This window comes from Megalobrama amblycephala, linkage group LG10, assembly GCF_018812025.1.
Source record: "Megalobrama amblycephala isolate DHTTF-2021 linkage group LG10, ASM1881202v1, whole genome shotgun sequence".
Taxonomy (NCBI): Eukaryota; Metazoa; Chordata; class Actinopteri; order Cypriniformes; family Xenocyprididae; genus Megalobrama; species Megalobrama amblycephala.
The window spans coordinates 8,425,749-8,451,575 of NC_063053.1; the positions used below are offsets into that span (position 1 = coordinate 8,425,749).

At 36.2% G+C, this 25,827-nt stretch overlaps 1 protein-coding gene across 25 annotated transcripts in view; it reads right to left on the reverse strand.

Moving 5' to 3' along the window:
- The window catches only part of kcnma1a (potassium large conductance calcium-activated channel, subfamily M, alpha member 1a), a 214,760-nt gene that overhangs the window by 109,911 nt on the left and 79,022 nt on the right, over nt 1-25,827 (reverse strand). For all 25 annotated transcript variants that reach the window (XM_048204318.1, XM_048204313.1, XM_048204309.1 and 22 more), the window contains exon 3: nt 2,112-2,173. In XM_048204318.1, the coding sequence (XP_048060275.1) occupies nt 2,112-2,173 (62 nt within the window). The remainder of the gene's footprint in view (nt 1-2,111; nt 2,174-25,827) is intronic.

A 25,827-nucleotide genomic window follows, 5' to 3' on the forward strand; every position in this document is an offset into this window, starting at 1 on the left:
CGGCAATACGAGGACGCGAAATGCTAGAGCTAGCTAGCCTATGTAAACAGGTCACGTGTTGCATTTATCCAATAGCCGCGTTTCCACTGTCGGGCCAAAGGCGAGCGTGCTAGTGCATGCCAGGGCCAGTTGCATTTCCACTAGACACTGACACCACAAATATGCAAATAAGAACGTTAAACCAGGGTTTAGGAATGTACAATGTGAAACGTCATCTTATGAATAACCAGTATTAATTGTTATCCCCGGGTAAATTATGAGCAATATGAAACATGAAGCAAGATAACCCAGGATTCCGTTTACCCAGGGTTTAAAATGACCCAGGGTTAACTATTTCAATTGTGGAAAGCCCTATGTCCTATTTAAAAAAAGGCTTTGTATTTATTGTAAAACTATCTATTTATATGAAAAGGGTTGTTAAAGCAATGTTTTTGTAACAGTAAAAAATGTTTTAGCATTGTTTATTGTTTAGCTAACAATAAGGCCTGCAGGAATCCTGAATTCACCTCATCTAAATCTGTTTATCATCTGTCTCACATATGCACTCAAATGAGGAAGCTGCTGACTCTAAGCTGTAATATGAAAACATGTATTGTAAATGACGAGCCAGACCAGCGTTTTTCTGAATGATGCATAAACACAGTGGCTTGCCCCTCCCTCCGCATCCTTTACCATCCTGATCTGCACATTATAGGGATTAAAATCTCCCATCATGTCTCAGCATGCTGTGACAGTCAGTCTAGGCACACACAGGCTGTATGTAAGACTTTATATTCAAGACAGCACACATGCTCATTTGAGTGCTTAGCTTAGATTTAAACTGCACGTGTTGGCTTTTTCGTGTCAATACACCAATCTGTATCTCTGACATCACACTCACTGCCATATTCATATCTATTCAGTTTCAATTTCTACACAAACAACTGATGTAAACGCATGCATAGATTGGCCGGTGCATATGTAGCAAAGATGAAAAGGAAAACTATGATACCTGGTTGCCTGGGCAACAGCTAACAGCACACCTTTCTCTAGGGAGCATAGTGGAGAAGGGTGGGCGGCAGAGATGCTCTGCTAATGTAACCATGGAAACTGGCCTGCTTGGTTTTCATTGACAAAATAATCCCACCATACTGAGTCTTTAAACTCCAACATTACAGAAGAAAGAGAACAAAACCCTGAATTATATAATAGCACCCTTAACAGTACCAATGAATGCAGAGTTCATTAATATCGTATCATTATCTATATGGGAAAATAGTACCTTAAGGCTATAGTGTGCCCTGCTACCATCTGTGCCCTGCACTCCTAATGATAAACTATTGGAGGTTTGCATGGCACAGAAATCATGACCTGCTGGTGTATTAATTTTAAAATAAACTGTGGTATTTAATGCATTCTTCAAGCTCAACCGTTCGACCTACTTAATATTATTGTGTATTTAACTTTAGTTAGTGTGTATAGCTGCGTGAGATTCTCCTGCTTTGTTGTTGTTGAGCAACTGAAGCGCGAGTTGTTAAAGCTCCGCCCTCTTCTGGAAAGGGGGCCGGGAGCAGCAGCTCATTTGCATTTAAAGGGACACACACAAAAACGGCGTGTTTTCGCTCACACCCAAATAGGGGCAAATTTGACAAGCTATAATAAATGATCTGTGGGGTATTTTGAGCTGAAACTTCACAGACACATTCTGGGGACACCAGAGACTTATATTACATCTTGTAAAAGGGGCATTATAGGTGCCCTTTAATGTATATTTCTAGAAAGTAAAATAATCACAAAATGATATTTATCACATTATCACATTTTAGTAGTAAGTATAAACTGCATACCTCACATACACAAGTATCAAATAAAATATTTCTCATTTATTATTTATTTGGCCTTCTGAGGCGTACAAAAATCATTTTCTGAAGGTTAACGATCCCTTTGTTCAATTCTGACCCTATCTAAGAGTTTCAAGCCCTACTTTGTGCCCCATCAATGAAAAGTTCCATTAGTGAAATGTGGCAAAGGAAATTACTTATTTCAAAGATCGCATTATTTAATATCTGTGTTTAAGGCCTTTGACTCATAAATAATTCAGGCGAGAATTGCTCATTCATAATAGTACTCACTCCGAAGAATCTATGAAGTATATTCCCAGAGCTCCGATGCTGAGTGCAAAGACCAACACCACCTGGAGGGGGAGAGAGAAAGAAAAGAAAGAAAGGGAAAGGATATCATTAGTGAAGGTCCACTGAGAACAGTACCACTTACAGAGAACAGATTAATCCCGGAGCTGTTCAACAATGAGCACAACTCATTTCTGCCCACATTACTCATGTGGATGAGACAAAATAAACAGAAAATGTCGTAAAACTGTAAGTGATCTGACAAAATCTGGCTGTGTCTCAAACCTAATGTGTCCTTGTTGAATAAATTATTAATTATTAATTAATGTATTAACAAAAAAACGTCTTACTGACTCCAAACCTTATAGGCCTGTGCAAATCACAGACTTACACTTACTGTACATACTCAAAATGTTGACACTCTGAAAATAGGGAAGCCCCTGTGCTAGAAGCAGAGCGTAGAGAACAGGAGAGGGGTGTGGGGAGCACAAAGCTTCCGAGGTCAAATCATTTGATCTTTTCTAGGCCGCTGCATGTGAGATATACGCTATCACCATATCAGGTGAAATCGAGACAGCTGCTATCAAATGACTGCTATGTTATGGTGTGTGGTGTAGTAGTACACATGCATATACACCAAGCAAAAGCGCAAGACAAGTGCGTTTACTCACAGACTGTGTGTCAACCACACAGCTTCCTAAGTGGGAAAGAGCAATATGAGAAAAATCAAAGAAAAAAGGAGAAAATCTGTCAAGCACAAACATAAATCAGAGGACTTCAATCTCTACATCACCACACTTACAAAGCAATTACCATGATTTACGGTGTACTAACCATAGCGAACTGTAATATTCATACAATCATAACCATATAATACCGTAGCTGCTCAATAAAAACATTAACATTCAATACTGGTGATAATGTCACCATTTGTAGAACTCAGACATTATGCTGTAATCTGACTGTGGAAACAGTAGGTCTATGCTGATGTGATATATAGAACATGTTTAGTATCAATTTTGCACATTACATATCACATTTGGTGTGGCAGTAGAGTACAGTACATGCTCCAGGTATGTTCAAATGTGGTGCTTATATGGGTAACACAGGTTTGAGTCTGGCATGCGATGCATCCCAATTCCATCATCCCCCTCTGTTCCCTATAATTTCCTGTCAGTCCCACTGTAACACTCTGATAATAAGCCAGTGGTGACATTGCAGCTCACTTGAACTTGTGATGGTGTATTTGCGCAAAATTATTTGTGATGCTACCAACTATGATCTGTATGATTTTTTTTTTTTTTTTTAAATAATAATAATAATACTATGCAAAAGCTACCGTCTTATTTGAAAAACTGACTTGTGTTCTTCTTTAGTAACTGAATGACTTCAAACTTCAAAAGTGGTATTTATGAAAATGGCTCGGAAGCATATACATCTGTCTGAAATATAACATCTGAACAGCAGACCAAAGAAATGCAGAATTGCACAACACTTGTGATTCAAGAGCAGAGATGTTAAGTACCCAGTAAGTAGATTTTTGGCAGACTACCATATTAGTTTAAAATCCCTGCACAGCAAAAAGAGAGAAAAAAAAATGCAATATGATGAGATTTATACTGCCGATTCTTATTGAGTCTACTAAATGAGGTCGCTTCTAAAACAACTTCTTGTTTCAGATCTCTAATCCACGCTACAGTCTGCCAGTTTCCATACTGAAAATAATGAACAGTCTAACAGTGTTTACAATAAGCATGAACAATACAAATGAAAATGGTCTCTTATTTCACTAAATGTAGCTAAAATCTTATTATGCAATGGACAGTTTCTGTACTGGCTTCTGACTGGACAATAGAGCATTCCAGCTATGCTAAAATACACAGTTTGTGAGAGATATGACTTGAAACATGTTCACTATATCACTGCACATGGTATAAACACATATCAAATGTTTCGTTCCATAACTTATCTCTAAAATTATAGGTGAATAACACTGATGTAGAAGCACCTAACCCTTGTTGTAAACCTAAACTGGTCCCTCAAATCTGATTGGTTGAATGGAATGTTGTTCCAGGATCAACAAAGATGTTGTACTTGGTGAAATCATGTTCACATACTGGACACCACGCATAGAATAACACTGTTACCGTTTACATCTTCGGCACCTCATGAAACTGCCATATTAAATCATATTTTAACAAATAATGTGTCCTACAGTAACTGTTTTCAAAAACCAGACATCTGAGGCCATGCTAACAACTTAAGCTGTGACTATATTAGCAACAGAACACAACCTCTCCTACCGTACTGATTAAATAAAGGCCACGATCAAACTTGTCTTGAAAAGCGTGTCAAAAAACACTCTAGGCACTCTAAAACTGGAAATGGAACAAGTCCTGTCACTGGCTTAGGTTAAGTTTCGAGGTGAATGGAAAAGTCTCTTGTGTGGTGTAAGGTGAATGGCCCTTCTTGACCCTTAAGGTCGAAAGGGCTATTGGCCGGAGAGTGGACATCTCAAACATTAAAGACTGGAAACTGCAGCTGCCAGACAGGGTGTTTGTGTATCCAACAGTGGAGAACTATCCTGGCTCACCTCATGAGGTCAGTGGCAGGGGTCTATTTGAGAAGTAATTCTACACACGGACGGGTTCTGCACGAACGATTAGCTCTTTTTTAGTAGTATGAGGCACAATGATTCATTGTGTGCTTGTGCACAAAATAATTGGACCAAACGTGGATCATGTTACGTGTCATGTTCAGATCACTAAGGCCGTTCATTATTGTTTTTCCCATATCAGAAATAAATAATGTTTATTTTTCTTAAAGGATTAGTACACTTTAAAATGAAAATTGCCCCAAGCTTTACTCAGCCTCAAGCCATCCTAAGTTTATATGACTTTCTTCTTTCTGATGAACACAATCTGAGTTAATAAATATTAAATATTAATATTTAATATAAATATTAAATATTAATAAATATCCTGAAGCATCCAAGCTTTATAATGGCAGTGAACTGTGGCAATGAATATGAAGCTCAAGAAAGTGCATCCATCCATCATAAACATACTCCACACGACTGCAGGGGGTTAATAAAGGCCTTCTGAAGCGAAGCGATGCATTTGTGTAAGAAAAATATCCATATTTAACAAGTTATAAAGTAAAATATCTAGCTTCCACCAGATCACCTTTCGTATTCAACTTACGAAGAAAGTGTAACGCATCTCGTAAAGGCTTACACTACATCCTACACTTTATATTCAACTTACAAAAAAAGTCAGTTACGCTTTTTTCGTAAGTTGAATACGAAAGGTGATCTGATGGAAGCTAGATAATTTACTTTATAATTTTTTTTAAATATGGATATTTTTCTTAGACAAATGCATCACTTCACTTCAGAAGGACTTTATTAACCCCCCGGAGCCATGTGGAGTACATTCATGATGGATGCACTTTCTTGAGCTTCATATTCATTGGTCCCGTTCACTGCCATTATAAAGCTTACATGCTTCAGGATATTTATTAATATAACTCTGATTGTGTTCATCAGAAAGAAGAAAGTCATATACACCTCGGATGGCTTGAGGGTGAGTAAAGCTTGGTGTAATTTTTAACTTGGTTGTTATGATATAATGGTTATGATTTTAGCACCTAACAGTGAAATTTAAAACATTTACAAAAAAAAAAAAAAATTAATCTCCAGTTGTCACTGATGATTGTCATTTGGATCTTTCTGGATTACAATCCACCAACAAAATGATAAGTTTAATTATTTCAGCTGCTGTGAGAAAAGGCTATAAATGATCCGCTACCAGCAGCGTCCTCACGTGATAAAACCAACTAGCCTGGACTCCTTCCTTTCTGTTTACGGACGTGACGTAATGACACAGACGAACTGCTGCATTCTCAAATTTCCTGCAGAAATCCACCATGTCGCTCTTATTATAAAACATTATTACAAGCTTACCGTTGTGAATCGAGATAAGATAATGAGATAGTTTTGAACACTGGCTGGTTATGTACTTGCTCAAAAATTGATTTTGGATAATTTTTAACCAAAAAAAAGTTACGGACTGCAGCTTTAACCAAATTGATTAAGTGCCATACATGCACAAGAAGATAGAAACTAATGTTAATAATTATCCTCTATGAATGTGGTTTTGTGTCATAGCGGTTACCATTTGGGATGTTCAAAACTTTATATTTTCAAAATAGAATGCATATTTAAAATAATGTCCAAATCGATTACATACAGTATTTAAAAAAAAATCGGTGGGTTCACCTGATCCTCATCAGGTGCCAAATGAAATCGAACGAAACATATGATATGCATTTATAAAAGTTGACAAAATGTTTAACTGGCCACAGTTAACAGTTTTAAGTGTTTTTTAATTAATTATCTTATGCATGTTCAATTTTATTTAAAGGTGCCCTAGATTCAAAATTTGAATTTACCTTGGCATAGTTGAATAACAAGAGTTCAGTACATGGAAAAGACATACATTGAGTTTCAAACTCCATTGCTTTCTCTTTCTTATGTAAATCTCATTTGTTTAAAAGACTTCTGGAAAACACGCAGATCTCAACATAACACCGACTGTTACGCCCCAATATTTGCATATGCCAGCCCATGTTCCCAACATTATGAAAGGCATTAGACAAGGGCAGCCAGTAATGTCTGGATCTGTGCACAGGTGAATCATCAGACTAGGTAAGCAAGAACAACAGCGAAAATGGCAGATGGAGCAATAATAACTGACATGATCCATGATAGCATGATATTTTTAGTGATATTTGTAAATTGTCTATCTAAATGTTTCGTTAGCATGTTGCTAATGTACTATTAAATGAGGTTAAAGTTACCATCGTTTCTTACTGATTTCACGGAGACAAGAGCCGTCGCTATTTTCATTTTTAAACACTTGCAGTATAATTCTGTATAATTCATAAACACAACTTCATTCTTTATAAATCTCTCCAACAGTGTAGCATTAGCCGTTAGCCATGAAGCACAGCCTCAAACTCATAGAGAATCAAATATAAACATCAAAATAAATACTTTACTCACATAATTCGAAGCATGCATACAGCATGCATGACGAACATCTTGTAAAGATCCATTTGAGGGTTATATTAGCTGTGTGAACTTTGTAAATGTGCTGTAATATAATCGAAAGCTCGTGTGGCAGGGAGCACGCGATTTAAAGGGGCGGCACGCTGAAAAAAATCAGTGCATAGTTAATGATGCCCCAAAATAGGCAGTTAAAAAAATTTATTTAAAAAAATCTATGGGGTATTTTGAGCTGAAACTTCACAGACACATTCAGGGGACACCTTAGACATATATTACATCTTGTGAAAAAGCATTCTTGGGCACATTTAATATATGTTACTCTTTTTCAGGATTCGTTGGTGAATAGAAAGATCAAAAGAACAGAATTTATTTGAAATAGATTTTTTTTGTAGCAATGCAAAAATCTTTACTGGCACTGTTGATCAATTTAATGATTGCTTGCTGAAGTACTTTTCAAAAAAAATAATCTGACTCCAAACTTTCTAAGGGTAGTGTATATGTAACTTCTTACAGCGCAAATTAAACAAGTAAAGCATATCACGCTGCCAAAAAAAAAAAAAAACACTCAGAGATATCTATTCCCTGGAAGGACCTATGACATTTCTTAAAAGGATGTAGTCCTCAACTCTATTGCAGAACGATCACATAAGGCAGCTGGTGAACCATTTTGTCTCTGTGGCCACCAACAATGCTCAGACTGTTTTACACAGGCCTTCTTTTCAAGTTCATAAAGCATTTGGCTTAGCTTAACATTATCCTGTCAAAGCAATTTACAAAACCTCTCGAAGAAGCCGGATCACCGCATCTATTATTGATGACCAGAGGCTGATTATTTTCATGCGGCCTGTATTTGGATTGATATCCCACATTGTCTAGTGAGAAAACACCTTGATGCATTTTTAATAGGACCTCTTTGTCTGGGTGATAGCGAGTTCCAGTGAGCAGCAGCTGGAGGAAGAGGAGCTGTGCAGCTCAAGATAAGCAGAGACTGTACAAACCGACACTCCTCCCCCACTGCAAGAGATACTAAGCACTCCAACATCACTCAGAAGAGCTGCTTTTGATCAAAGATGCTGGTGGAGGACATTAATGTCATTTTTGTATTTCAAGGCGAATGTCCTCCATTTGACTTCATAGTTGACTTCTTCCACAAGAGGGCACAGTGTGCTTGTTCTGTGGGTGTGTTCAGACCGGCCTAATCGAGGGCCTCCAGTGCTGTGCTGAGTCCTGACAGTAGGTTGGTAACATTGACTAAATATCTTGACACTTGAAAATAGGAATAGGCTATATAAATGGATGACGTCACAGATCACACATAATTTGAACAGAATTCAGCTATATATAAATCCATGAAAGACAAATACCACCAAACACTCATTTCCTTGCAGCTGAATAGTGGGATTTTTCACTGTGGCTGGTTGCTGAAAAGCTGAGCATTTGAGCACTCCTGATGAACGATGAAGACGATAAGAGGCATCGTCTTTAAACTGACCCAGTTATTCATCTGGAAACATCGGTGACAGCACTGTGTTCATCCCTCGCACGAGCTCACTGCAAACCCATTACAACAATAACGACACTGGAAGAGCAAAGGATTCGCAAACATATACAAATCCATCAATGGGAGAGGGGTTCTGGGATATGAAGGATTTGAACTTGAACTTGATTGCAAATGGGTCAATGGCACATAAGGCTATCTTTTCAACACACGTGCCAAGTTCTTAGAAATGTATGCTTTGTAATCACGTGCTTTCATGTGGTTTTTAAAAAAATGACCATTTTAAACAAGTTTAAAATTAATGACTCTAAAAATGTCATATGGTGTAACCATCTAGTAAAAAGTAATAACATATTTCCCTCTTAATTATTATTAAAAAAAATATCTATATTCTTTATGGTACATAGTATTTTTTTGCAAATATTATAAATTATAACAGACCTTGCTATGTCATGGGTCAAATGATCAGATATCTAACACTGAAGCAGTGTTATTAAAACTTTTTTTTTCTAAGAAATAAGATTGTGACAAACTATTTAACAAGGTTTACTTTTCAAGAACTTAATTTCTTTTAATAAAGAATAATTAATAAATTATGATATCAGGAGAGTTGTTCCACCCTGACATTTTTGACTATGCCCCACAAAAATATAAAAAAATATATAAATATTTTATTTGATTTCATTCAAGTCATTGTATGAATTGCATTTTAATGTATTTTCAAATAAATGATTAGATCCAAAATAAATTAATTAATTAAACGTCATGTCATTTACTCTATATTACGACCTTAACAGATAAGCATATAGATGTGCATACCGCACCACATATAACTCACTACAAGAGAGAACAAGGGCACTAAAGAGGTATTGTTTTAAATATAGCATGGCGTCTACCATGCTTTGTACCGTTTCAAGTTGCATCATGAAACTGGTGTTTACAGACAGAGTAAAGGATGAATCTGTATCCAAGGCTTCTCACATGGCCCAGTACAGTCATAGCCTGAAATATGACTCACACACACACACACACACACACACGCACTTAACGGTGCATAGGATTATCCACTTTTCAGAACTAGAACTACACAGCTCTTCCTGACCATATCGTTGTGTCTTTCTCTATGAGCAATTTCATGCAGGGTTGGGAATCGAAAATCGAAACATGGAATTCTGGAATCGGATACTTAAGTCAGGAACAAGATACTTGTTATAAAATTAAAAAAATTCTTTTTTTTTTCCATATTGGAATCGAAAGTGGGAATCGATAAGAATCGGAATCGCTACAATTCAAATGATACCCAACTCTAGTTTCATGTGACAATTTCCTACACATTTTCAATCGAGTTCACATCCTTTCTCTGTGTTGGTTCAACTGAATTCTAATTAGGGCATTTTGACTTCTCTCCGCCTCTTGACAAGCCTCTTCAAAAGTGCACTTTACAGATCCCATGAATAATTTAGCTGACAGGTGATGTAGTCAGCCTGCAGATGGGTCTCTTCATATTAGTGGCAGATATCGAGAGAGAAACCAAAAAAGCTAGTTTTGTAGTTCAGATGAAATGGCATGCAAATGAGCTGAAGAAACACTGTTCCCCCGCCACAGCGGTGGTGCCACGAAGATGTGATGTATGAGATTACCACCTTCAAAGCTTTAAAACACAAATCTAAAAACTGATACCAAATCTGAATTTGCGCTCCTCATTATCCCACCATGAATATCTAATAGATACATGGTCTTTCAAAAGACATTCATAGAAGTTCAAAGTCAGGATGACAAATGCTAATAAATGTGTTGGCACTGCTTGAAGGGAAACGGCCAGCCCTCATAGGATAATGATATGGGTGTTATGATGTAAGAGTGATGCAGCGTTTCACACGATGAGAGTGAATCTTGCATTGTGCTTTGACAACATATAAGAAGTATCTTAATAATATATGTGAATGCATGCATTCATCACTCGATTCGTGAGGTCTGATCGCGCTCTGACAACGGCAGTGATGTCTCGCGCATATACTTCAATGAGAGCGAGACATCACTTCCGCTGTCAGAGCGCGATCAGACCTCACGAATCGAGTGATGAATGCCATTGGACATAGTGGTGTATTAGAGGTAAAAAATGATATAAATACTGTTCGGTTTCTCGCACAAACCGATCGTTTCGTGTCTAAGGACATCAATGTGTCGTCACGAGCCGCAGGGTTTAATTTGGATTTGTCTGTCGTGTTTTATTTACTCTTATAGTCCAAGTTCCCGCTGACTCGCATTATACCACTGACAGACGGCAGCGGTTGCAGTTAAAAATCATCATTTGTGTTCTACTGAAGAAACAAAGACACCTACATCTTGGATGCTCTGGGGGTAAGCAGATAAACATCACATTTTCATTTTTGGGTGAACTATCCCTTTAACAAAAAGCATTGAAATTGTATTAGAATTGATTTTTATTAGATATAAATAGTATTACATTTAATCCTATTAAACTTTGTTACAACTTGTTGCATGCCAATCACACTTCACTTGACTTTACCTTATGTTTAAGGGTAGGTAATAGATTGTGCATAAAAAGTGATAGTTCAACAAAAATATTTTGTTTACTTGCAACTATTTGCTAAAACAATATTCTTTTTGTGTGTGGGGGTGTTATGATCCTTGGTATCTGTGTTCTTGTGTGGGTTGTTTTTTCTGTATGCGTGTGCAGGAATCTGATTAAAGGGTGGCGCTGTTCGAAGATGGCAAGCTCATCCGGGCGTTGGCCTTGTGGCGTGGAAAGCTCCGGATTCCTCCTCCGTCGACAGATCCCAAACCTTTCTTTGATTATGCTTGAGTAACGACGTTATGCTTTTGTTTATAGTGATCTAATCAGACTTACGTTTTAGGAGAGTAAGGGTGTCCTGCCATTTATTTTGACATTTGTTTATTTATAGGGAGTTAGGGAAGTTTCCCAATTAGGTTATTTATTCATGTTTTATTTATAAGTCTGTTTTATTTATTATTTTGGCCTTTGGGCACCCTGAAGCCATGGCTCCTTAATTTAATTATTTTTCATTCCACCTTATTAAATTACTTTTTGAGGATCTTATTCTTATTCCTGTTTAACATCTGAAATGTTCACGTCAAGCCCTTCCCTTTAGAACGGGTAAAAACAGCTCCTCTTTTAAGTAATGAAACAAATTTATCATAAGAAAAATGTTGTAAGTAGCTTTGTGCATTAAATTGATGACATTTGTTAAAAAAAAAAAAAACTACTATTTTAAGTAAATGCTGTTCTTTTAAGATCTTTCAGGATCTTAAAATATACTGAAAAAAAAAAAAGTATCACAATTTCTACCAAAATATTAATCTGCACAAATACAAAAATGTTTCTTGAGCACCAAATCAGCATTTTAGAATAATTTCTGAAGGGTCATGTGACACTGAGTAATTGAGTAATGGTGAGGAAAATTCAACTTTGTCATCACATAAACCACAGCAACAATTTCCTGAGTACTCAAGCAAGTTGAACCACTCTAAAGTTGAACCACTTAATATATAATCATTGTAAGAACATGCATATCCACAACATGATGAGCCAAAACATTTTCAGTTCAGTGCATTCAGAAAAATGCTAACATAACAATGACACCGTTCAATGGCAGGTTCCCACAGGAGACACTACACAGCAACTGAGCCTACAACTCACTTCTGCAAAACCACATGGGAGGAACCCTGAAGGAACCTGCTGAGATCCAGTGATGTCAATCAGTAGTACAGCAGAAACTGAGCTAGACAACACAAGCATCAAACCCAATTCAAGTACATCTGAGGTTTAACATCCTAACCACTGTCCTCACCCCGCCCAATCACAACCACAGATTTGTGTGCATCAATAGGCTATGAGATTAAATTGAAAATGTATATGAAAATGTAGATGTTATGTTTCAGTTCAATTCTCATTAGACTGGGTAAACAGCCTCCTGGGGCCAACTGAAAAACAACAGCAATAAACAACAAAATAACACAATTACACAAATAATCAGTTTACCTCAGATCAGCACACCTGAAAGATTTCCATATTCATGAGCACAAACCAAACATCACAACACAAATATTATCATTCAACCAGGCAGCCCACACAAACACAAGCTCCCCGATTCAATGCCAATGCTTTAATTATGTAAATGATCAAGCGGTAAGCCACTGTACACAGCTCAAGGGATAAAAATGTCTTTAGCGTGACCCATCTGATTCAAATGCACAGACGCACAGTCAAGCAGCAATATCTTGAGTGAGCACACTGTTTACCGTGTGGACTGGTGAATAATTCACCACCATACTCCATGGGAAATGGCACCTACTGGACACTGTCTTCCAATTACCCTCTCAGTGGGAAACACAGCATTGATTTGTGGAGACGCTGGGTGTTAGAGCAGATAGTCGGCATATAAACAACATAAATGTATTCCTGGGGTGTCAGTGTGAAACCTACCATAGAACTGAATTAGTCTGCTCACATCCAGTAAGCAAAATCAACAGTGTTAGGAGAGGTGTGCTATTGCGGTTGAGAGAAATTAGATCTTTTTAGGGTAATTTTCAACTGTTGGACCATAAGGTGGGAAAAAAAAGAAAATGAGAAACGAGTAATTGAGAGAAAAGTCAATTCAACAACTAAGCCACTGCACTAATAGTGCACTACGTAACTTTTGGCACTCTAGCAGTTAAAAAACAAAACTGCATGCATTCTGTGTAAGATGAGGTTCGAAATTTAGCTGCTCCATATCAACCTTTCTCACTCATTGTAACAACTAACCTATGCCACTCCCACACCATCATGTATCAAAGTAGCCGGAGCAACTTTTCTCTATTTACGGATATGACGAGACATGCACATGCAATTTCCTGTGAAAACAATCCCGACAGGTCTAAAATACACTTATAACAGGCTTACTATAGTATAAAGTACATTGTTGGAAGAAGTATTGTATTGACTTATTTAAATTTTGTTAATTTTGTTAATTAACAAAAAAAAAGTTACATACCACAATAAAAACTTGTTACTTTATTAATGAAAGTTCCCTCATATGTTGAAAAACTTAGAAATCTATGGAACAATCACTAAAATGTACAATTTTTTTGTGATAAAGAGCAATTCATCCTGTAATATCCAGTGAAAACATCAATTGACATTCCAAGAATTCCCTGTGTGATACTTCACATTTTATGTGTTTTTTATGTGTTTCAGTTATGTACCTTAAAATTTTGTTACATCTTTTGTTGTTAAATTAATTATTATTATTTTGTTTGTTTGTTTGTTACAGCAAGTTTAAGTTTGGTAAAGTTCTGCCATCCACAGCTGCTGTTTTTTTTTTACTGTACATTTCACAGATTTTTTTTTTTTAATACAGTGCTCAATATCTTCTTGACACACAATAATTTATCAGCAGACTAGGGTATCATTCATAAATCATGTTTAACTTGAATCTAATATAGTTCTGTCAGGACCACTATCATCAAATATGATTGATAGTACCATAGAGTTTGTATTGGTGGTATGGTTCTGTTCTGGGCAAGAACTCCCAGCGCATCCATGCAGTCTAGCATGGATAAGAGCAGGGAAAGCAGCAATAACCCCCCTCAGGGTAACAGAACAGAACCATCATAAATGTGCAGATATCATTAATGTCAATAATTTAACATGTACATATTTTTTAAGAAATAGCCTGATTCAGGGGAATCAGAAGGCCAAATCCTGACTGACAAGAGGACGAGCTGGGGAAGGAGGAGAGTAATAAGCTCCTGAGAAATGCGATAGCTACTGATAATACTAAAGAGCTTATATATTGATGCTGTGATAGGCTTCGTATTTCTATAGGTAGGCGTGAGTCACCTGGAAGTCAGCTGATGCAAGCTTGACTGACGTGACCTGCCAGAACTGACGCTATGCTTGATTTCACTTCATAGAATAGAATATGTTCACCAAGTTGGGTCAAAAGCCTAAAATGCTCTGTTCTGGTAGGGTTGCAGACAACAGGGAAAATAATTCTGTCTGTTTGTACAATAAATACTAATTTTGGCACTGTGTTGGGTTGTTACTTGATGTCAAATCTGATTGGCAAAACCTACATCAAACGATGTCTAATTAATGCTGTTATCTATTACAGCTGATCCTGACTTGTTTGACAGTTTCATCTCAGATGCCAGTCAGTTTAAATCCTTCGATTTAATTAAGCCCAGAGTTGTTCTTAAACAAGTATCCCATCTGTCCCCACAAAGAAGAAACATAAGTGCCAATACCCTTATAAGTACGACAAATCTCATTCAGAGAGGGTGCAGCAGCCGAATAGCATCCTGACCTCCTAAAGCTCAGCAGAGGGGCTGCTGTCATTATCTGTCTAGTGGCGAGTTAGCACTATGGACACTGCACTGATGAAAAAGGCCTGCTGGAGTCAGACTCTCATAACCTTAAGTGTCCAAAGCACAGACCCTCTGAGAGGACCACATCCACATCAGCTCCCTCATTTTATTCTAGCAGACACATCTGTCATTCTGTTCCAGCTCCATTCGTCTCTCTTATTCTATTTCCATATCCACCACTGAGCTGCATCCTCCAATTTTAGGACCTGTGAAAACTGTACACAGTGACAAAATGCATTATTCTGTAATGTTGCAAAATGCTACTATTATTACTAGTGTACAGTACACTACAAAGTCATATTCCCAGCATGCATTATATGTATGCATTAAGCAGAAGCTTTTTTCCAAATAAACTTAACAGCATACATTTCCCTGGGAAATGAACTCATAACCTAGCCGTTGCTAGACTGACTTTTGATAGGTTGCTTTGATAGCATCAGTTACAATGGGCTCTCACTATACAGGGCTCGAAATTAAGCCTTGTCATGTGCTTGTGTCATGTGTCAAGAAAATGTCATTCATTTGTCCGAATAAAAATGTTACTTGCCCGGGGGGTATTTTTGGTGGTGTAAACAATTTATTTTGAAGCAATATTTTCAGTGTTCTGTCAGCTTTTACATACTTAAATATTCATACTTTTGACATTTACCTCAGGGCATTATTTACCTTTATAAAGGCCATTTTTTAACCTTATTGAGTGTATGTCATATATATGTTTACATGATAATTGTGTGTGTACTGTGTATATTTATTATGTATGTGTGTGTGTATATATATATATATTAAAAAAATACACATGCATGGACATATATACATTTAAAAAAATAAATATATATATATATATATAGGATGTTAAAACTTTTAAAAAAATACACATGCATGGACATATATATTTTTAAATAATAATAATAAAATATATTTATATATATATATATATATATATATATATATTTTTTTTTTTTTTTTTTTTTTTAAATATATATGTCCATGCATGTGTATTTTTTTATATATATATATTAAAAAACACATGCATGGACATATATTTTTTTTAAAAAATTATATATATATATATATATATATATATATATATATATATATATATATATATATATATATATATATATACACAGTACACACAAATATTATATAAACCCAAACTTTTATTTTGGATGCGATTAATCACGATTAATCATTTGACAGCACTAAAAAAAAATGCAATGATACTTCTAAACATGAAACTAAACTGCTAGTAAGTGGTGGCAAGTCACTTAATGAGTGAGTCATTGAATCATTCATTCAACCGATTTGTTCAAAATGCTAAATCATTCAGTAAAAAAAAACACAGCTGAGTTTTGCTTTAAGAATGTGCACTAGTTCTGCTGTGATCTTTGCTTGGAACTAGTTTCGTTGGTGAAAGAACAAGAACAGTCAATATTGAGTATAAAATGCAAGTAACTTAATATTAACTACTTGTTTATTGAAGTATAAAATCAATATGAAACATTTGCAATCATGGTAATATTCAGCAAAACTTCCACGACGTAGTACACAATGACATGACGTACTACACGTTATAACGTAGGACATAGCATAGTACATCATGGCATAGCGTAGAACGTCATGTCATTGTGTACTACGTCGATATATTAAGTTAATGCTTTTTGGACACAAGTCGAATGCATATGGCTGTCGCACCTCGTTATTTTACTTTATAAAGTTTTAAGTAAGGATATTTGTATTACACAAACCAATCGATTAGTTTCAGAAGGCCTTTATTAAAACTCCGGTGTCGCGTGTAGTACGTTTTATGATCGATGGATGATCTTTTTTGGACTTCAAAAACTCATCCTCCAATCACCCCTATTATAAAGCTTGGACGAGCCAGGATATTTTTAATATAACTCTTGGTTGTGTTTGGCAGAAAGAAGAAAGTCATATATACCTAGGATTGCTTGAGGGTGAGTAGTTTGGGTGAACTATATTAACTATTTAATGTCAAGCCCTGAGTATACATGTTGTAACTGTGTTGGGGCCATTGAAAACATTTTTCTTTGTTTGCTTTTTTTTTTTTTTTTTTTAATTTTTATAAATATCAGAGGTTCAAAATCAAATTGTGAAAACTAAAGTCTTGAGTCATAAGGCATAACACAACACAACACATGGTCCTTTTGGCACCAAGCTTCTTGTGACTGATTTTTCATATTGATTTTTTTCTCTCGGTTTCACTTCCTTTTGGCCAAAAACTGCCTACAGTCATTCTCAGATCATCACTAACATTACATCCTGCAAACAACACTCAAAACCAGTCAATGGCTAACACCTTCAGCAAAGTCTTAGTCAATACAGCTCATTTGGCAGCTAAACTTCTGAGAAACTACAAAAAAGTTGCTGTAAATAAAGCATTTATCCCCTGACAGCTTTGGCCTGACAGATGCAATAAATATAAGTGGCTTCATCGATGTCCTGAAACTCAGGTGCAAAAAGCCCCTGTCCAATTAACACTCCAAGTTGGGTGGGACAGACAAACTTTATCTCAGAGACAAGTGATTTATAGTGAGGACAGAAACAACAGATGAACCGATAGCAGTTCAAGGGGAACATCTGGGCATCCAACGGTGGCCCGGGTCCATGGCGTGGAGAATGCCCAGGATTTGGTTTTCTCACTGCACTGCTGCCCGCACTTAGCATGGCCAAGATCCTCATTATGATGCCTGCGAACTGCCAACCTTCAGGATTAATGGCCTTATGCACATGAAAACAGAATCGCGTCCAAATAAGCCACATGCCATTTTCCATGTGGCCTCCGGCGTGTCATTCTGAGCTGACACTTATTACAGGCCGGTGATCATCATCAGATCCATAGCTCTATTGTGACATGCTTTTGATGCTGCTGATATAGTTATTTGATCTACAGGGTCAGATTCTCCATAAGCCTCAGCACCAAAAACAATCTTCGGATTTCTGACATGCTTAATTTATTGCAAAATATGAGCTTCTAAACAGACCGTGGACCCTTATTTTTCCTTTGATAACTTTAAATTATTTGAACCATCCAGACAGATGAAAAACGAGCAGCCGTCAGATGTCTCGGTATTGAGCTTATCTAAAATGCGGGCTGACGGCAGATATTGAAGAGAGCACAGACAGGTTGACATGTAGGAAAATTATGTGTCAAACTGAGATGATCTCTGAAAGAGGACACTGCCGACCTGCAGTTGATAGGATGAGGCACCTTGTCACAAAGATGAAGCACAGTGTTGTTTTGGTGACCTTGACTGACTTCAGAGCCATGGAATATTAAAGAGGTGCTTCACAGGCCCCCGTCATCAGTGAGAAAGGACGAGCGCTGTGATTGGTCCAGCTCAGAGGTGGGAGGATGTAAAAGTATGTGACCAGAATTCAGACTGGCTCCCTGAGGAGCAGCCAAACAGGTCACTCGCTGCCTCACAAGGACGTGAGATCAAGCATGTACATCTCCACGAAAGATGATGCAAGGTGTATTTTTTCATTGCCAAGGCTTCTAGGGTTAATTCCTCTTGTGTTTATATATATTATCTCTCACAGCAAGACAGCTTGATTCACAATGATGCTTGCTAAAGGTAGGAAACATAAAGGGCTAAAACATGGGTCATTAAATAAATAAGAGAGTCCACAGTAAAGAACAGGAAAAATCTTCAGTTTACACACACACACACACCATGTTAATAGGAATGTACTTATTCACTCCATTCAAAAGTTTTCGTTCAGTAAGATTTTTGAATGTTTTTGAAAAAAGCCTTTTATGTTCACCAAAGCTGCATTTATTTGAAAAATACAGTAAAAAAAAACTATTATGATGAAATATTACAATTTGAAATTACTGTTTTTATTATATTTTTAAAATGTAATTTATTCCTGTGATGCAAACCACTCAATTCATATGGATTAGTTTTAAGATATCTTTATGAACTTTGTAAAGCATCAAAGTGTCAGTTGCGTAGCTGTCTATGAAGGGACCAAAAGCGCTCAGATTTAATCAAAAAGATCTTCATTTGTGTTCTGAAGATGAACGAAAGTCTTACAGGTTTGGATCGACATCAGTGGGAGTAATTAATGACAGAATTTTCATTGTTGGGTAAACTGACAATCAATCATTGATAAATTGTTAATACTAACCATTAATACATCCCTAATTCTAACAGAGCATACTGGCCATATTTTTATGGACTTTTCTTGGAGTGTGGAGTTAGCAGACTACTTTAATTGTGGATGTCAGAAAGTTATTCATTTGTAAATGTGTGCACATCCTGCTGTTCAGAGAACAGGGAAAGGCCTGTTTCGCTTCTCGGCATCGGGCTGTGTACGTATTTGTGCGTTCATGTGTGTTGAAATCAGGGAGGAAACGTGTGACATTTCCCTGCTGAGTTTTTCAAGCGGCAGTAGCCATGTTTCTCTGGCCTTCTGTCACCGTGTCAGAGCTATTCCTGCTGCAGCCTAGGGTGTGATCCCATAAACACACACACACACAGACACACTAATGGACACTCCGGCCTATGCAGTGCTACCGAGAATTTCATCACATTAACTGTCACTTCCTATCTAAAATGACCTCCTCATGTGTCATGTTTCGATGACACTGATATGATGAGAGGACATCCCAAATCTCACTCGGATTACACAGAAAAAAGTGATTGCACTATAATGGAGAGATATTAGACATTAATCAGACATTTTCTTATCACTTTCCATTTCTCAATAGGAACTTGTCATTAAAATGTTTTAGGAAAATATAGGAAAATATCAGTTTTAACTTTGCATTGTTATATTGGCGCTTATACATTACATACTATATTTTTCTGTTCATTTAGTAAAAAAACTGTAGAAAAACTGTGTGTGTGTGTATATATATATATATATATATACAATGAGAAATATTAATATGTATTTTTCCTATATCACCTATGCAATGGCTGCAAATGTAAATAACTCACTCACAGTCAGGTTGACCTGTGGAAAACAACGATGAATATCTGATATCTGACTATGATTAAGCAAAACTGTAAAATTTTGGAGATGACAGGTATCTTGGACAGATTTCTAAAGACAGCTTTAAAATCAGTAATGTAATAATGCTAATGACCAAATATCTGGACTACATTTGATAACCCAGCAGGAGTGAGCTATAAATAACCCAAAAGAAGGCTCATTTAAATGGAAGGTGTATATCCAGCGTCAGAATGAGTGTGTGAGTTTGTAAGATAAGAGTGCTGTTGTGTATTCACTGTTATGAGTCACTGTGTCAACTGTCATTAGCACTTACTGATCTCTGAATCATGCATAGCCTAGTGTGCTGCTTCCACACTCAGCATTCGGTATGAACATCCACACTCAACATCCAGATCACTGCTCACTTACACCAAATGGAAGGACACGTCTTTGGATTATTAAAATGTTGTTCGCACTAAAGAAAAAAAAAACATCTTTTGGAGTTTAATTTTAAGAATGTATGCCAAGAGTTTAGCCACATTTATTTTAGTAAGTTTAAAAATTCAACATCAATAAAAATGGATCATTGTAATTATTAGGCAGTATCATGAACTTCAACATGTTTTATTTGCCTAATATAATGAGTGAGTGATGTACAGAAGGATCTTCTGTTGGCCACAGCTGTTAATACTGTGTGCCAGTCATGCTGTTGTCATGGGCATTATTAGAGGCAATCATTCTTATTATGCATGTATAATAATTACATAAATCAAACCAGTCACATTTGTCTGTATAGCAGCAATTAGAATGTGGCAATTAATGTGTCCATATCTTGTTTTGAAGACTGACTCGCATCATCTTGCATGCCAGCTAATTTTCCAGACTGGTTTATTATTGTGGCATAATCGAAGTCGGATAAAATTGTCCTAAACAGCACACTGGGAAAAAAATATTTTTTGCTGCTTGTTAAACGTACTTAATTAAAATGAGCTAAAGCAACACAATTGCTGAACATTTTATCACAAATAAATTTCATTGTGCTCATTCCACTTAAATATGCTTAACTTCATTCATTTGTGTCTGGACTACATGAATCACTTTTGTTGCATTAACTGAAACTGCATTGGTGAATTTTTAGTTCCCAGCATGTTTTGCATAGGACTGAACTGGGAAAGTAAACGTAGAAATTGAGTGTTATTTTAAACATTTTTGAGTAAAGGCAAAGACCTGTTAGTGTTTAATGTTCAGTTGGACATTTAAAAGAGTTTCTGTTTTTGAAGATTTTGTTGTTGCCATTGCTCTGAAGAGTAGAGCTTGTAGGATGGTAAACCGGAAAAAAAAAACTGGCATAGAAGCAGTTTTCACAGGTAAATTTCACAAATAATTGCAGTGAAAATGCAAGTAACATTGAATTAAATATGAAATTCTTAAGTAGAAGAAATTAAATAATACTTTCTTGCAAAATGTACCTCAATACGTAATCTTTGGTTTATTTACAACTTTGAAAAAACGTTTTTTTATTGTAGTGTATTTCTTCATTTATTGAACGCACTGTCATTTCAGTGGAGTGAGAAGCAGTGAGAAAATGTCTACAATTTAAATAAATTTAGAAAAATCAAAATATCAGTGATATGTAATAAGTATGTATTTATTCCCTTTGTTGTGGATTTTACTTAATTCAGTGGTTGAACTTTATTCAAAAAAGCAGTGCAAAAACTTGCAAAAGAAACATTGAGTTAAATTCACATTTTTTTCAGTGCAATGAAATGTGTAAAAAACAATAAAATGTGGCTGTCGTTCAAAGAGACACCTTCATTAAGTCAAGTCTGGCTATGAATGACCAGGCCAAAGTTAATGGAGAACAGTGCCAAATGTACAATTAAAACTAATTGCTTGTGACCTTTAATTTTAATGTTGTTTCGTAAAGCTCCTCAACACCTGCAAAGCAGAAGGAGGTGTTTCTTGTGCCTCTTCATCTGAGAAATGAGACAGAAATGATGAAGTGTCTGCGGAGACAGAACAGTGACACCAATCTTTACCTAATTAATTCCAGGTTTCCTGTGTTCTCCTCCTGATTAATGACAGGTTTGCCACACAAGTAAAGACCCCTACAGCTGTGACTAAATAATATTTGCACACAACACAGAGAATGGTGGATAAATACAGTTTAGAGCCTGTGAATTGCGTGTGTCAGCAGTGTAGCTGAGAAAATGGGGCTAAATCATTTCCTAACATCTACTGTTCCTTCCTCACAGCAGAACAGTGGCAGGCAGCCATTAAAACCAAAGCTTGTTGAAATTTCATCATTAATAACCCACAGCTCATGCTTTAGGTACCACACTGCAGTTTTATTTAATTAAAGCTGACACACACCTGTTTTCGTATTTTGAGATTGAGATCCGATGCCATCGGATTTCATCAAAAAATATCTTTATTTGTGTTTCGAAGATGAACGAAGGTCTTACGGGTGTAGAACGGCATGAGGGTGAGTAATAAATGACATTATTTTCATTTTTGGGTGAACTAATCTTTTAATGTTGAAGCAAACCAGTTGTTTTGTTTGGAGTAAATGGATGAGTCAGGTTCATTCTGATAATAGTTATTAATAAATAATGAAACCAAATGGGAAAAAAAAATAGAATAATAGAGTAATTTATCTATATTTACAAATAGTAACTAATATGGTTATTAAAAGACTTTAATGAAAATGTAATAAATAATGAATTAATGCAATACTCAGAATACAATAAACAAACAAACTACTCATTCTCATTCAATTATTGCCCAAAATACTGACTTAAATTCAGACAAAAAATACAGCAATGCTCAAACTTGCAGAATTAACATAAACACAGTCAGTTATGTGTCATTGCATATGACAGGAAAATTGCATTGCAAACACGTAAAGTCAGCATTTAGGTCTAAGTGCCAGGTCTGGCCTCATGGATTTATGAAAGTATGTTTTTGCACAATAACACCACACAATAAGCTCTGCATCAAATTGAAAATCCTTAATAGCTTCATCCACGCCCGAGGTAAACGTTCAAAGCACCGAACAGCACCGAGCTAAAACCCCAGGTGACGATGGGCTTTTACGATTCTAATATTACAGACAAGACTTTTACAAGCTGCTACAGCCTCCGGGGGGAACAAGCAAGCAAGGCATAAAAAAGTTACACACAATCATATCGCAGGGCCTTGCATCTCTACAGTCACTTCCTATGGGAAAACTAACCGAGATTGACAATTCAACACAGAGAGCAGGGTGCTGTCTAAAGAATCAATCCAACAAAAGCCATCAGAGTGAGCAATCTCCACATCTGTCTCCAGCCTCTGTTTACTCTGAGATGCAACAGTAAAGTTATGACTGTAATCCTCCCCTACTGTGCATATCACTATATCTGAGAATACAATCTGCCATTGAGACAGACTGCAGCGGCTGACAACAAATCAAAACACAGATCTACAGAGTGATGAGAGACGATGGGCCGCTCCTCCACATGCCAACGTCAAACAGAAACATACAGACAAACAGAAATATACTGATTTTTTAAGCAGGATTTTGGCATCCAAAATTCTAAGTAGAAATACTTTACTAGTGTAAAACGTCCTCTAATATTTTTGGTGTGTGAAATTTTTTTTTTTAAAGTGCATACTACTTATAGTGTTCCTGCAATATTCTGCATGTGCAGAGTACCCGAATGACATTGCTAAAATGTGTTTCATTCGTCCATGCAGGGCACTGTATCCCACAATGCAATGTGCTTGACTTTCCATTTCCATTTCATTCAACCGAAGGTATATATCACATGCAATTTTAAACATTTGCATTTTACATTTATTCATTTAGAAGATGTTTTTATTCTATGTGAATTATAAATTATGTCATGCAATTTGTCACAAGTGACAAAAAATAGTTGTATACTATACAAAATTATTTTTCACAGTTGTACATAAAGATTATTGGAGTACATTTTACAAGAAAATACAATTTCAGTTTTTCAACAGTTTTGACACCATTATGACTAAAGGTTTGCTAAGAAGTATTTCCTACTAAAGCAAGGTAGTATTTGACTCTGGTAAGTCTATCCATAGTAAACTGGTGGAAGTGGCCTTGGATGGCAACATGCCCAGTGCATGCCCAGTGTAGGTGTTGAAGTTTTCCTACCTATTTGGCAAAAGGGAAGGCAACAGCCTTTTTTCTCTGTTTTCACTAGTCAGGTAGCACTGATTTCAAAAAAGTGTTTTTCGCCTTTCTACTTAATCAAACCCGCAAACTTCGGGTTACCAGTCTGACTCTCTAACCATTAGGCCACAACTGCCCCAAAATATAAGCTAGAATAAAAAATAAGTAAATAAAAATCCACTACAATGAGGTCATGTGACACCAAAACCGTGACATCATTTAAAACATTTGTGGTTGAATAGTGTTCTGTTTTACATAATATGTTTAATTTGTAATTTTATTTGTTTATTTGATGAATTAAAATTAATATGTAATAAAGTGTTAGGAAGTATGATATACACAGTACTTCCCACGCATTGACTTTGCTTGGGCGGGCCACCCAGGTATATTAATGGCCGCCCAAGTATATTTGGAGACATATTTTTGCTTTTATTATTTTTATCCTCTCATTCTTTTTTATCCACCAAAGATAATGAAACCATCTGCGATCGAATAATTAGTGGAAAATCTCCCCTCACCCTACATGTTTCGTACCTGCTCGTTCTGTATTCGTGAGAACTGTTTACTCCCGCTGACATTCCCATGTGCGCTGCAGAAACCTGTGGTGGTTTCTGCTGTGGGTAAGAAACGCAAGTCATCGAAATGTAATAATTTACGTGAGGAGATTAAGAAGATGAGGCACTCGAGTCGGGTGAAGGAACAATGCCGGCTGTTGCTTGTTCCACGACAGCATCAAACTTCTGTCACAGTCCACAAAACTGAATCATGGACAGTTTTTAACAGGTGGCGCCAGATACTCTTTAATCGGTAATGACAAACGGAGACATAATTCATTTATAACATTAACAAGATGAAATGAATTCATTTTAGGAGTGACTGAATGTATTTTTAGTAAAATGACTGTATATAAGATTAGTATTGACAAAGTTCAGAGGCTGTCATATATGTGAATCTGCTCTGTATTTTCAATATGACATAAATTTTATATTGATGGACTTATTGCATTTTGGGGGAAAAAAATAATACGTTTTTATAACAAACCTTTTAAAATCAAAATGTAGATTTGAATTTTTACTGTTTTTATAACCAAATGATGCTATGTGAAAGTTTGAAACAGAAAATAGTGGTTTTCATCTTGCCACTTTCTTGGTAAAGAAAACACATTTTTACTCAAATTAATCAAAATGTTTGAGTTATTGTGTTTTGGAACCAAACTCTTCATATACATATATATATTTCAAAATAAGAGTCCCTGTGTATTTCAGGCTTGTTTATAATTAAAAGTCAAACAAGTTTTTTTTTCCTTCTGAGCATTATTGGTATTTTGGTTACACAATACATTGTATTTAATTTGATTTCCATTTAATTCATAGTAAACTATTGAAGTATCTGGCTGGGATGCTCCCCCCCACAGGAAGAAAAGACTAAAAACATTATTTGACACATATTATTCAATATATAGATTTTACTAGTATCAGTAAAATCTGTCCAATTCACTGAGAGAGACACTATATGAAAAAGCAAGGATAACTCTACCGTTTAAATGCTGTAATTTTGCATACTTTACAATGCATAATATTAGTATGTAATTAAATATAATAGAAGC